Source organism: Callorhinus ursinus, unplaced genomic scaffold, assembly GCF_003265705.2.
Source record: "Callorhinus ursinus isolate GAN/ISIS: 27379988/994484 unplaced genomic scaffold, GSC_fseal_2.0 scaffold32, whole genome shotgun sequence".
In the NCBI taxonomy this organism is placed as follows: domain Eukaryota; kingdom Metazoa; phylum Chordata; class Mammalia; order Carnivora; family Otariidae; genus Callorhinus; species Callorhinus ursinus.
Window position 1 is genome coordinate 14,907,454 of NW_027397094.1, and position 13,138 is coordinate 14,920,591.

Here is a 13,138-nt window from a genome sequence, read left to right on the forward strand (position 1 = left end):
AGGTAAGAACTTGCAGCCTGGGAACTCTTCCTAAAATACGGGTGTGTATTGGAATATAGAAATTGGGAGAAGTCTGCTTTTCTTTATTTTTTAATTAAAAAAGAGAGTCAAGCTCTTATTCTAATCAGCATATGATTTCAAGCTCTTACTCTCTAGTCAGTGTATGATTTCTCACATAATCTTGCAGATAGATACCAAGCACGTATCCTGCTCTCCCAGGATTCAGTCTGTTCTGAGCCAGGTAAGTAAAAATCAATTCTTTGTATTGATCCAGGGCCCAACGCCAGAGTCTTCACTTGGAATTTCATTTGAAGTACTTCACTTGCCCTTTGAACATTTAAGTAGAAAGGTAAAAGCATCTGAGGGAAAAGAACCACAGAGAAAAACGTCATGTTCTCAGACTGCTCCCACCAAAACAACGGCCACAAGAGACCCAGCACTGGACCGAGGGAACATTCCAAGAGGCAGGAGGAGAGAGGAGCAAGCAACGGGGACAAAGCAAAGGAGAAGGTGGGCTCTGAGGAGCTGGAGCCCCCGACCAGAAGGGAAGGCAAACCCCTGCCAGCCCTCTGCAATCAGCACCCGTCCTCCGTGGGCTACGCTTAGAATTTCCAGCAGCTCGGGGCAACTACCAAAGCCCTCGATGACACATTTTCACTCAGCCCCAAATGTCAAAAAAGAGCAGAGAGGCAAAGATAAGAGTGTGCCAACCAAAGAAAACAGCCAGGGCAGAGAGCCAAAGGCTGGTGCGGCACCAGCCCTGGCATGTATGGGGAACACGTCTGAGCTAGCATGGCTGGGGAATGGTGACAGGAAGCCAGAGGTTAGTGGGCCAGAGATCGCACGGGGCCCACCAGGCCATCAGAAAGATCTCGGACTTTCCTGCTGGTGGAACAGACTTTTCCGGAAGGTTTAGACCTGCCTCGTGAGACAGGTCGACACTGTTCGAATTCCACAAAAATTAATCCAAGTAGTAAGTCTATCACCGATTAAACGCAACCCACAGTACTTAATACAGGCCCCGAGGCCCTGATCACGTGGCCCCACCCACTTTACCAGCCACACCTTCTTCCTTACCTGCTCCTGCCCCAGGACCGTGGGGCTGCAGTTTATCCGTTCCCCTCATCTATAATGTTGTCCAAAGAACCGCCCCCCACCCCCCCACACACACCCAGTATTCTCTCTGAAGTGACGGCGCCTTCCCGTCTTCCCATTTCAGCTACACGTCACCTCCTCAGAGCTCCGTCCTGGCCACCCGATCTCAAGTCAGCTCTTCCTACTTCTCACAGCACCCCACTGGTCCCCTTCACAGTGCTAATGACATACACCTACTTGTTTACGGTCTACATTTCCCCTTCGCCTGAGGGTCTGGAGACAGGAGAAAACATGTCTGTTTTGTTCACGACTACATATCCAGGATTTGATAAGTATTTGATGAATTAATGCAGAAAACAAATAATATATAATCCAAAGGCAAAAGTTGGTTCTTTGAAAAGATCGACTAAATTGACAAACCTTTTCCTATTTCCCTTTTCCTTCTCCTGGCCAAAAAAAAAAAAAAAAGGAGCGGGGGGAGAAAGAACTTAATTAACTAAAATAAGACATGAAAGAAGGGAAAACACCACTGACCTTACATAATAAAAGGATTATCGGGGAATATATGAACAATTTGTGCCAGCAGATGAGATAAATGAAACTGACAAATTACTAAAAGAGAGATTACTACAACTGACTCAATCAGAAATAAAAAATCAGCAGACCTATGTAAGTAAAGAAATTGAGTTCGTAATTAAAAAGCTTCTCGTGAAGAAAAGCCCAGGCCACAGGCCTTCACCGGTAAATCAAACATTCAAAGAAAAAATAAATACCAATATGTCACAAACTCTTCCAAAAATCAGAAGAGGAAGGGACACTTCCCAACTTATTCTGACACCAATATTACCCTGACACCAAAATCAGACAAAGATATCGCAAGAAAGCTACAGGCCATATCCCTTAGGAGTACAGATGTGGAAATCTTCAACAAAATACTTGCAAACATATAAAAACCCAACAATATATAAAAGGATTTGCATATAATCCTTTTGAATCCATCAACATATAAAAATAATCATACAGCACGGGCACCTGGGTGGCTCAGATGGTTAAGCGTCTGCCTTCGGCTCAGGTCATGATCCCAGGGTCCTGGGATCGAGTCCCACACTGGGCTCCCTGCTCCTTGGGAGCCTGCTTCTCCCTCTGCCTCTCTCTCTCTCTCTCTCTCATGAATAAATAAATTAAAAAAAAATAATCATACACCATGACCAAGAGGGATTTAGTCCAAGAACCAAGGTTGGTTTAACATCCAAAAATCAATTAACATAACATACTACATTATTATGATGAAAGATAAAAATGACACAATCACCTCTATAGATGCAGAAAAAGGATTTCACGAAATCCAACACTTCTTCATGGTAAAACACTCAACAAACTAGGAATAAAAGGAACTTCCTCAACCTGGTAATGGTTATCTGCAAACTCACAGCTAACATCATACTTTATGGTAAAACATATTTATGGTAAAAGATCGAATGCTTTCTCCCTACAATGAGGAACAAGATAAGGATGTCCATTCTCACCACTCCTACTCAACACTGAACTAAAAGTTCTAACAAGGGCAATTAGGCAAGAAAATGAAATAAAAGGCATCCAAAGTGGAAAGGAAGAAAGTAAAATTATATCCATTTGTAAATGATACAATTTCATACATAGAAAACCCTAAAGAATTCACTGAAAAACTCTTAGAACTAATAAACAAATTTAGCAAGGTTACAGGATACAAGATCAACGGACAAAAATCACTTGTACTTCTATGCATTAGTAATGATAATTCCAAAAGTGAAATTAAGGAAACAATTCCATTTACAATAGCATCAACAAGTATAAAATGCTAAGGTATAAATTTTTTAAAAAGAAGTATAGGCTAAACTACAAAACAATAGTGTTAAAAAAAAAATTAAAGGGGCGCCTGGGTGGTTCAGTCATTAAGCGTCTGCCTTCGACTCAGGTCATTATCCAGATCCTGGGATGGAGCCCCATATCGGGCTCCCTGCTCCGCGGGAAGCCTGCTTCTCCCTCTCCCACTCCCCCTGCTTGTGTTCCCTCTCTTGCTGTCTCTCTCTCTCTCTGTCAAATAAATAAATAAAATCTTAAAAAAAAAAAAATTAAAGAAGGGGCACCTGGGTGGAGCAGTGGGTTAAGCCTTCAACTCTTAGTTTCTCTCCCTCTCCCTTTGCCCCTCCCACTTGTGCTCTCTCTCTCTAAAATAAATAAATCTTAAAAAAAAAAAATAAAGAAGATCTAGGTAGGGGTGGCTTAGGCAGTTAAGTGTCCGACTCTTGATTTCGGCTTAGGTCATGATCTCCGGGTCCTGAGATTGAGCCCCGCGTCGTGCTCTGCACTCAGCAGGGAGTCTGCTTGGGATGTTCTCTTTCTTAAATAAATAAATCTTAAAAAAAAAAATCTTAAAAAAAGGAAGAAGAAGAAGAAGATCTAGGTAAATGGAGATCTCATATTCACATATCAAAAGACTTAATATTGCTAAGATGGCAATACTCCCCAAATTCATCTACAGATTCAATACAATCCCTATTAAAATCCCAATTCCACTAATAAAGACAGTGTGGCACTGACCTAAGAACAGATGGAACTGACATAAGGAAAAATGGAACAGAATTCAGAGTCCAAATTAATCCTTGTATTTATGGTCAACTGACTTCAACAAGAGCCCCAAGAAAATTACATGGAAAGAGAAGAGTCTTCGACAAATGGTTCTGAAAACAACTGGGTATTTATCTACAAAAGAAGGAATCTGGATTCGTACCTAACATCATATACAAAAATTACTTTAGACTATAGGCCTATATGTAACAGTAAAACTATAAAACTCCCAGAAGAACACACAGGAGTCGATCTTTATGAAATTAGGTCAGGCAAAGTCTTCTTCGATACAACACCAAAAAGCACAAACAACATAAGAAAAACAGGTAAGCTGGACTTCTCAAAAACATTCACACTTCAGAGGACACCATGAAGAAAGTGACGGCATCTACAGAATGGAAGAATATACTGGCAAATCATCATATCTGATAACAGGCTGGTATGCAGGTCTTATGAAGACATCTCACAACCCAGTAATAAAAACACAATGAAGCCAGTTTAAAAATGGGCAAAGCAGATGAATACACATTTCTCAAAAGAAGATATACTGATGGCCAGTAAGGACATGAAAAGATGCTCGATATCACCAGTCATCAGGGAAATGCAAATCAAAATCATATAATGCTTCACACCTCCTAGAATGGATGAAATTAAAAAGACCATAATTGGCAAAGATGTGAAGAAACTGGAATCCTCATCCACTCCTGGTGGAGATGTGCAGCTGGGTCTGGAAAACAGTCTGTTAATTCCTCAAAAAGATTTATATAGAATTACCATATGACCTAGCATCTCTACGCCTAGGTGTAAGCCAAGAGAACTGAAAACAGATGTCTACCCAAAAACTTGCACCCAAATGTTCAGAGCAGCATTATTCACAATAACCAAAAAGCAGAAACAATCCAAATGTCCATTAATTGATGAGTAGACCAACAAAATGTGGTATATCCATCCAATGGCATATTATTCAACCATGAAAAAGAATGATACGCGCTGAAGTGTAGACAAACCTTGAAAACATTATGCTAAGTGCAATATGCTAGTTACAAAAGACCCCGTATTATGTGATTCCCTTTTGAGGAAATGCCCAGAATGGGCAAATTAATAGGCAAAGAAGGTAGGGTAGTGGTTGCCAGGGGCTGGGAGGGACAGGGGAATGAAGAGTGACTGCTCAATGGGTGTGGGGTTTCCTTCTGAAAGGATGGAGAGGTTCTAAAATTAGATTGTGACGACTGGTTGCACAATCCTGTGACTATACCAGAAAAAGTTGAATTGTGTATTTTAAATGGGTGAAGTGTATGGTATGTGAATATCTCAATATAATACAGTGATATATGGTATATCATAGATGGTCTGTGACTTAGAATGGTTCAACTTATGATTTTTCAACTTTATGGTGGCACAAAAGCAATATAGGTTCTGTAGAGGCCGTAGGTCAGATTTTTAATTTTGACCCTTTTCCAGGGCTAGAGGCAGCATGCAGTAAGATCTCTCATGATGCTGGGCACGAGCTGGAGTCCCAGATACCAGGAAACCACGAGATCATGACGGCAAACAACCAATACACTAACAACCATTCTGTACCCACAAAGCCATTATGTATTTCCCTTTCAGTACAGTATTCAATATATTGCACGAGATCTTCAACACTTTATTATAAAATAGGCTTTGTGTCAGATGACCTTGCCCAACCATAGGCTAACCTTCAGTGTTCTGAGCATGCTGAAGGTCGGCTGGGCTGATCAATGATGGTTTGTAGGTTAGGTGTATTACGTGTGTTTTCCACTTACCATACTTTCAACTTATGATGGGTTTATCAGGAGGTAACCCCAAAGAAAGTTGAGGAATATCTGTAATGTGTTAGGTGCTTACCATTATATTTATATAATGATATTTTCCCTTCCTAAATGTTTATTTGTTGTGCTGTGAAAACAGGGTTAAGTTATAAATAAGAAGAAGGCAGAGTAAAGACTTAACTTTGGGAGTCATGGTAGCTGAGCGTCAGAGCCCTCCCAGTATAAAATATTTCCATGTGCCAAATATGTATAACAAGGAATTTATATGTAGTTCAGAGTGACATCAAATTATGGTGCATATATCTTTTATAAGGTTCAATCACTGGAAAACTTTTCAATCGTAAAATGCAAAACTGGCCACTCCTTTGGATCAAAACCATCCTGCTCCCAGGACAGCAATTCCTATAGGGCACTAAGAAGAGATGGGCTCAAGAGGCAGAAATCACATACTTACATTCCTCAGGACCGGAAGTGCCAAGTGCTCGAAGGAAGTCAGATCCACCACATACTGGCCAACCCGGTATTCACGTTTTCCGGGCGGAGGCTCTGACCTGAATGAAAAGACAGGGCAGTCTCTGTTGAAAGACCCCTGTACTGATTTCTAGTTTGTAGCGACTCCAGCGAGCCTGTGGCCTCCCACATATGCTAAGTCACCCTTAAAAATCACCTACCCAAAGAAGGGGTGGTACACAAAGCTAACCTGATCCCACGTCCTCTCCTGACAACAGGGCTACCAACAAGAGTGCATACCACCACCACCACCACCACCACCACCAGGCAGGTACCTTGGGGGGCTAATCCTGAGGCTGCAGGGAGGCAGCACAACAGAAAAGTGGCACAGGAAACAGGACTATGAGTTACAAAATGCTAAAAATTTATTACTTGGTGGAATAAGTTTTAAGTGAAATATGATATTTTTATACTTTTTCATATGATGGTTTCAATCTCTGTTTTCTTTGAGAAATCCATAAAGGCCGAAGATTCTTCAAGATAGAAGGGATCATTTGGCTCAATCCTGTGCCCAGGGAGAATAAAACACCAGAGAAATGAAATACCAGTACCCAATTCTAGACAAAACTCCCCGCATGCCGGATAATGTGACAACATCAAACCCTATTCTTCTCCCTCCCTGTCTGACTTCTTCTGTGTAAAATCCGTCGACAGGCACACCAGAGGATTTTAAAACCTCACTGGCTTTCTGGATCAGTGTTGTTTTTCCAACTCCTAAAAAAAACAAAACAAAACAAAACAAAACAAAAGCCCGTTAGAAACCACTCCCTTGCTAGAGGATGCACAGCACTCAATGACTCACTGAGAGCAATCACCGTGGGGAGAGAAATGGGCTGCACACGAATTTTATGAATATTAATTTCACTTCAATTTTGATTGCTCCAGGTATTAAAACTTTTTAATTTCAAGCATAATAAAAATACGGATTGGATCTTAAAAGTTTTATTTTGAAATTCCAAAACACCATTAATTTTGTCACATACACAATCACAGGACCAAATGAGTGGCTTTGTGGTGACAGCAGGTGCAATTTGCATCCTCTGAGACAAGCTTCTAGAACTAGGTTTACTCTCCTCCTTGGGTGGCCACACTCTTACACCAGGAAGTAAAACTGGTCATGCTTGGGTCAAAGGCTGGGCACCTTAAACTGGGACTTCAACCTTCTGAACACTCTGGACCTATACTCAACTGTGGGAAAATCCTTTTACTCCTCCATAGACTTACACTGCTATGTCTCCCAAAAGAGTCTCTCTTCAATGCCACTAACACCACTAGAAATAGCAGTTTTTAAACTTTCTCACAAGAGCAATCCTACCAGGTTGGTAACCCCTTCTATGACCTCCTCCAGTGTCCCTAAGCATTTCTCTGGCTTGCCCCCAACCCTTTCCCAAATTACAACTTCTGCACCTCCACCCCCTCATCCACCTGGCCTATTAACTACTCTGATGGACTCTTCTGTGTTTGCAAGCACCAACAGGTACGAGCTAATAAAATAAAACTCATCACCAGCCTTGTGGAGCCGGGCACTGTTCTAGCAAGCTCCACAAGCATTTCCTTGGTTAAATCCTCCCAACGCCCCCTCTGGGGCACTTACCATTCTTGTTCCAGTTTTACAGATGAGGTACAGAGAGGTTAGGTAACTTATCCAGGCTTACACTACTAGTAAGGCCCATACATGTTAACAGGGGCCTTTGTGTGTCACCATGGCTTCGTTTCTATGAGCTCTGTTCCATACACATTGAAGGCAATGGCGTCATGATGACCCAAAAATGGAAAAACGGGAAGCCTCTGACAAGTCTGCAAGAGACTATTTCAAGATACCACAAGGTTGTAAGTCATATTATTTCTACGGCTGCTGACCCAGAGTCATCAGGGTTCCCGAAGAACCCTTTTAAGCTTCCTTGAGATCAACTATGATCTGTTCTTTAATAAACCTCTCCTCCCAACTTCACACCAGCAGACAATGGCCTTTTGGAACATGAACAGCAACCCAGACACACACTCCCTGTGGCTGGAAGAGAACCGGGTAGGCTTTTCATCCCAGGTCCGTCCCCCAGTAACTGCTGCTTTAAGAAAGTCATTGAAGAACCTGGTTAATGCAGGCCAGTAGCCCTGGCGGGTACGTAAGTTGGTACTTTTCTGAAGGGCAACTTCAATGTGCCTTCCACAGCACACAGCAATTCTATCGCTACGAATTCACCTTCAGCAAAAATCTGACCACAGCACAAAGATATATGAAACAGGGTACTCACGTCAGTATTCATTGTAACAGCAAGATATGTAAAGCAATCTATATGTTGATCAGTAAGGGAGTGTTCAATTATGGTGCCATGTATATAATGGCATATAAACATGCAGGAATGCCATGCAGCCATTAAAGAGAATACGGTTTACCTAGATTTATTAGCACAGAAAACAGACAATATATGGATAGATGGAGAAAAAGCAGGTTAAGACATAGCAGGTATATACAGTATTTTTCCATTAAGCTTAAAAAAAAAGTGAAGTATATGTATCTACAGAAGGAAATGTGGAGAAGGAACGGGGAAGGTTCACAGCACTTATTTCTGTATATAGCAATTCCATGTGATTGTCACTTTCTTCTTTAAAACTTGTGATTTTTTTTTTTTTGGTCTTATGGTAAGTGGGTATTACCCTAAATGTAAAAAAAAAGGGGGGGTACTCCATTTTGAAGGAGGTAACACAGAGCAGCTATAATAAAAGGGGGCGCTGCGCGTCCTGCATGTTGGATAGGACACGGGAAAGCGAGAGGAGGCACTGGCTCAAGCCCCTTCCTCATCAGCTCTAGAAATCTTTCAGTTAATTTTTCACCTCCATCAATTCAGCTGCTACCCTCGCGCTGTCTACACTAAGAGGTAACCTATGCTGAAGGCGACGCCAAAATGACAGCTCCATACCACACAGAGGCCAAACAAGCAGGTCAGAGAGAGCTCCAGAATCCTTTGGGTTCTAGTTCTCTCATAAGGCTGACCTGAGATAAAGATTCAAGGGCAGGTAGTTTAATTTGGAAAGTGACCCAAAGACCCCAAGGGAAGTACTGCATTATCAAGCAAGTTACCTGTGTGGGTAGCTAAGCCCACTGGGGAATCCCTAGAGGACAGTTTTAGACACAGGACTCAATTCTCCTGTCTGAGGGGTGAGGAAGTAGGGAGTTTATCCACCAGCTTCCATCGATCATGGGTTCGGACATTCCTGGGGGACAGGAATCCCCTGGCCCTTCAGGCCTAACCCTGTGAACAGGCAGAGTAGAATTCAGTGACCAGAGAAAGCCCTCCAAGATCAGTCACAAGTTGGACAGTTAGAAGTTGGGGAAAATGCTAAGTGCTAAGGACACACTGGTGGGGCACTGACAACATATAGAACAAAAAGCGACCTCTTTGAGAAGATATATTACCTGACGATCTGAATATGTCGATTAGATTTAGACAGCAGGCAGAATTTGAGACGGAGTTAGTGAAAGAAAGAAACTATTAAAAAAACCTGACGGTAACTCCAAAGGGGAAAAAAGTTATACATAAAAGGAAAACTATAGATTACTGATTACATGGCTTTTCTGTGATTAGCTCTCCCATGTATTGAGCTAATCAAATTTATACTCTAACTGCACTAGGAAGATGAAGAGAAAGAGAGGGTGCCTAGGTTTTTAGGCTTAGAAGAGCTATATTGTAGAATTATTTGAATCTTTCAACTGTGTGTACATAAAAGGAAACAGGAATAAGAACAAGTGTTGACCTGGCCAACCTCTGTCCCCAGCCACTTCCAAGACCCAGGCAGGTACTAACATAGTAACAGATCACTTCTGTTATGAAACACGTAAATGTTTTGGGGCCAGCCTGCTGAGCAAATGGCATTCCCAGTTTCAAATAAAGGACTGACAAATCAACTTTCAGAAGACAGTCTTTTGCAAGATTAGGGAGTACGTTGGATGTTAGAAATTCCGCAAACCACTCTCTTCACAGCTTCCCCATTGCCTAGTAAAAATAAAATTCCAAAGTCTACAATATTAAGTGTCGCCTTTGCTACCTAAGGCAAAACGTAACCATTAAAGTGGAAGACAACTCTAGGCCCTGAATGACAATCTTTGATACCTGAACGCTCCGCGAACTTAAACATTAGATCCATCCACCTTACAAAGGAGCTGAAGAAATAAATCACTTTCTCCACTCCAAGCCCACCTTTCTGCCTTAGCCCATCTGATGCTGCCACCACCTTCCTGAGTCACACCTGGTACATGTGTAGGGCCATTGTTTAAAGAGCATCTCCTCCTCCAGTCTCTCATTTGAATGAATACTATCCCATCCGTTCACAGCCCCACGGGGTTGGCTGAAGGCTTTGCCCAGTGACTGGCATTAGAGGGGCCAGGCACAGACACAAGATCTGAGAGGGGCTTCTCATCCTGCAGCCTCATCCTTGCAGGAACCTGAGGCGGGGGCGGGGAGGTTTCATCTTTAGTTTCATTATCCTTCAAGCGAAAATCCGTGCTTCCTTCCATTATGCATGTCGGCCAGAGCCACACTACCGGCAGCACGTGTCACTATCAACAGAAACCAGACGCCTCCATGTCAATCACGGTTGTGGCAGACATCCTGAAGCATCGTTCGTGCCCATCACAAGTTCAAAACTACGTAGTTACACCGCAGCCGCCTGGACCCCGCTCTTTAATACCTTCACAAAGAAGCCTGCACACTGCCCAACCACAATGTTCTTTTTCTTACTAGCGTCGGCCTCATTTCTAATCCTATCTTTCGTACTTAAAATCGCGCTGAGAAGGGACACGTAAGCTTCAGATCACAAAGCCTGTAATTTAAGTTGGGAACCTCAGGGGCCAGCAGCAAGAGCCCTGGAGCTTTATAAAGCCGCCCCTCCCCAAGAGCACCCGGCCGCCGCCACCCCGCGCGCCCCCTTGCCTACTCCGGCAGCCCCCCGGGAGCGGAGACCTGGGCGGGGTTACCTGGGGGCCCAGTCAGGAACACGTGCCTGGCCATTCCGGTGAGCCCGGGTCGGGGGTCGCGGCGTGGGTTCAGCCCCTGACCGTGCCCCAGGCCCCGCCTCCGTCGGCCGGAAGCACCGCCTTTGCGTCCGCGCATGCGCCTCAGGTCCGCGCCCGTCCCTCCGCCGTTCACATGGCTCGCGCATGCGCTTTCGGCTCTTGGTCTCGGCGAGGGCGGACGCCCTCCCTTAGAAGGGTCGGGAGGGTGGTGGTCAGGCCTTCTCTGGGTCCACGTGCTACATGTTTGACCCTCGATGTCGGGCTCACGCGGGGTGTCTCCAGGGAGAGGTGCGCGAGAATGTCTCTTACTAAGCCGGTGCTACGGTACTCGCGGTCCCCCGAGTCCTGCCACCGACATCCGGACCTGCGAGCTGAAATTCCCCCAGGCTGAGGGAACAGCCCTTCTGCAAGTTTGGTCTTGGGACCCTTCCTTCAAAGGGAAGAGGCTTTTACCGATTCGAACTCTGCTCAGCGCTGTCAACCACAGCTGCCAGTAGAATTACCTGATTAAACGTGCTTGATGCCTGGGCTCCACGTCCCTAAATTTCGGAGTGTTTGGTCTTGAGTGTGTCCTGAGTATCTGGATGTTTTTTGTTGTTTTGAACTCCCCAGCAATTTCTCAAATCCACTGGGGTTGAGAACCACTTGTTCAGGCAGACTTCCCAACCTCAGTCGTGCATATGAAGACCAGAAATTGGGCCTTTTTACCTCCATACGGTAGTGGAAACCAACGCAAGACCCAGCTGGAGGATCTCATGGTACAAAGAATTAAGTGGCTTTCCCCCACTCACTTAACCACTTGAAGTGTTTCAGCCAGAGAAATGAAGTGGCAATGGCCTTGGGCCAAATTTACCTGTAAACTCTTTCAGTCTGACATGTGTACGGTTTGACTTGTGATCAATCATTCTCCATCCTGGCTGAGAAAGCAATTTCACTGAGTGCTCAACTTAATTGGTTTGTGCCCACACAGGACCTCCAGGGCCCCCCTTAGTCTGCTATATACATCAGTCAGATGGCCTCAGTGCTTTTAGCTATTTAAAAAGTAATCACCTAAAAAATAAGATTTGTACCGTGTGTAGCCATTACCATCATTTTGGCAACATTTATCAAGCTGCATCACTCCTAACGTAGGGCCTCCCACCTACATTTTATCTGTAACCTCATGCAAATTGGAATCAAGAACAGCTGATGTAGCCAAGTAAACCCATAGTAGCAGTTTCCAAAAGAAAGGAAACTACACAGTCATAAATACACTCTTCTTTTTATCAAAAACATTTAATCGAAAACACTTAAACATTCAATGCTAATTATGTAAAAATTTCCATCACTGAAAAACCGTTTATAATTTATAAGGATCACTAGGAGCTTGGACTATTTTTTTTTTTTTTAAAGATTTTACTTATTTGACAGAGACAACGAGAGAGGGGACGCAACCGGGGAGTGGGAGAGGGAGAAGCAGGCTTCCCACGAGCAGGGAGCCCGATGTGGGGCTCGATCCCAGGACCCTGGGATCATGACCTGAGCCGAAGGCAGATGCTTAACGACTGAGCCACCCAGGCACCCCTGGACTATCTTTTGATGTTATACCTGGCATTCTGGTAGCTACTAATGGGCATCAGTTTAGCTAGCTCAAGGAACATACAGTTTCCAGAGTACTGATGTCTTAGAGAACCAAAAGAATATTCTTCCGTAATTGGATGTGGGGTTTTTTTCCCCATTAAAAATGATTTATTTGGGTGGTGATTACATGGTGTCTTAACTTCATGATAATTCATTGATCTGAGTCTTTTGAATTGTACAGTTTCCTCTATGTGTTATACATCAATAACAGATGAAATACTTAGAGAATAATTAGGAACATATTTTAGAATAAATAGGTTATTAAAATATGTGCTGAGTCTAACTTTTGCTTACAATTGAACCAGGATGTAATTACTTAAGGAACAGGTGATTTCAATTCTTTCTTCCTGCAGCACCTAGGTGCAGTCTCCCTTTTGGTAAGATGCAGTTTGTTAAGTACATGTTTAAATTTTCCATGATTTCAGAATCCTAAAAGTCCTAAAAAACACAGTTTTTTTGTTTGTTTTCATATCTCTGCTTTGCCAGGACTGTCTTAATTTTA

At 43.3% G+C, this 13,138-nt stretch overlaps 1 protein-coding gene across 2 annotated transcripts in view; it reads right to left on the minus strand.

Annotated features, from left to right (window-relative positions):
- The window catches only part of NTPCR (nucleoside-triphosphatase, cancer-related), a 30,068-nt gene extending 18,939 nt beyond the window's left edge, over positions 1-11,129 (minus strand). The window contains exons 1-3 of one of the 2 annotated variants that reach the window (XM_025850855.2): positions 10,978-11,128; positions 6,557-6,719; positions 5,950-6,046 (exon numbers count right to left, since the gene is read on the minus strand). In XM_025850855.2, the coding sequence (XP_025706640.2) occupies positions 5,950-6,046; positions 6,557-6,719; positions 10,978-11,113 (396 nt within the window). In that variant the 5' untranslated portion in view covers positions 11,114-11,128. Of the gene's footprint in view, positions 1-5,949; positions 6,047-6,556; positions 6,720-10,977 lie in introns of both variants that reach the window. The other variant, XM_073879044.1, reaches the window with a different exon arrangement.
- Between the last annotated feature and the right edge of the window lie 2,009 nt (positions 11,130-13,138).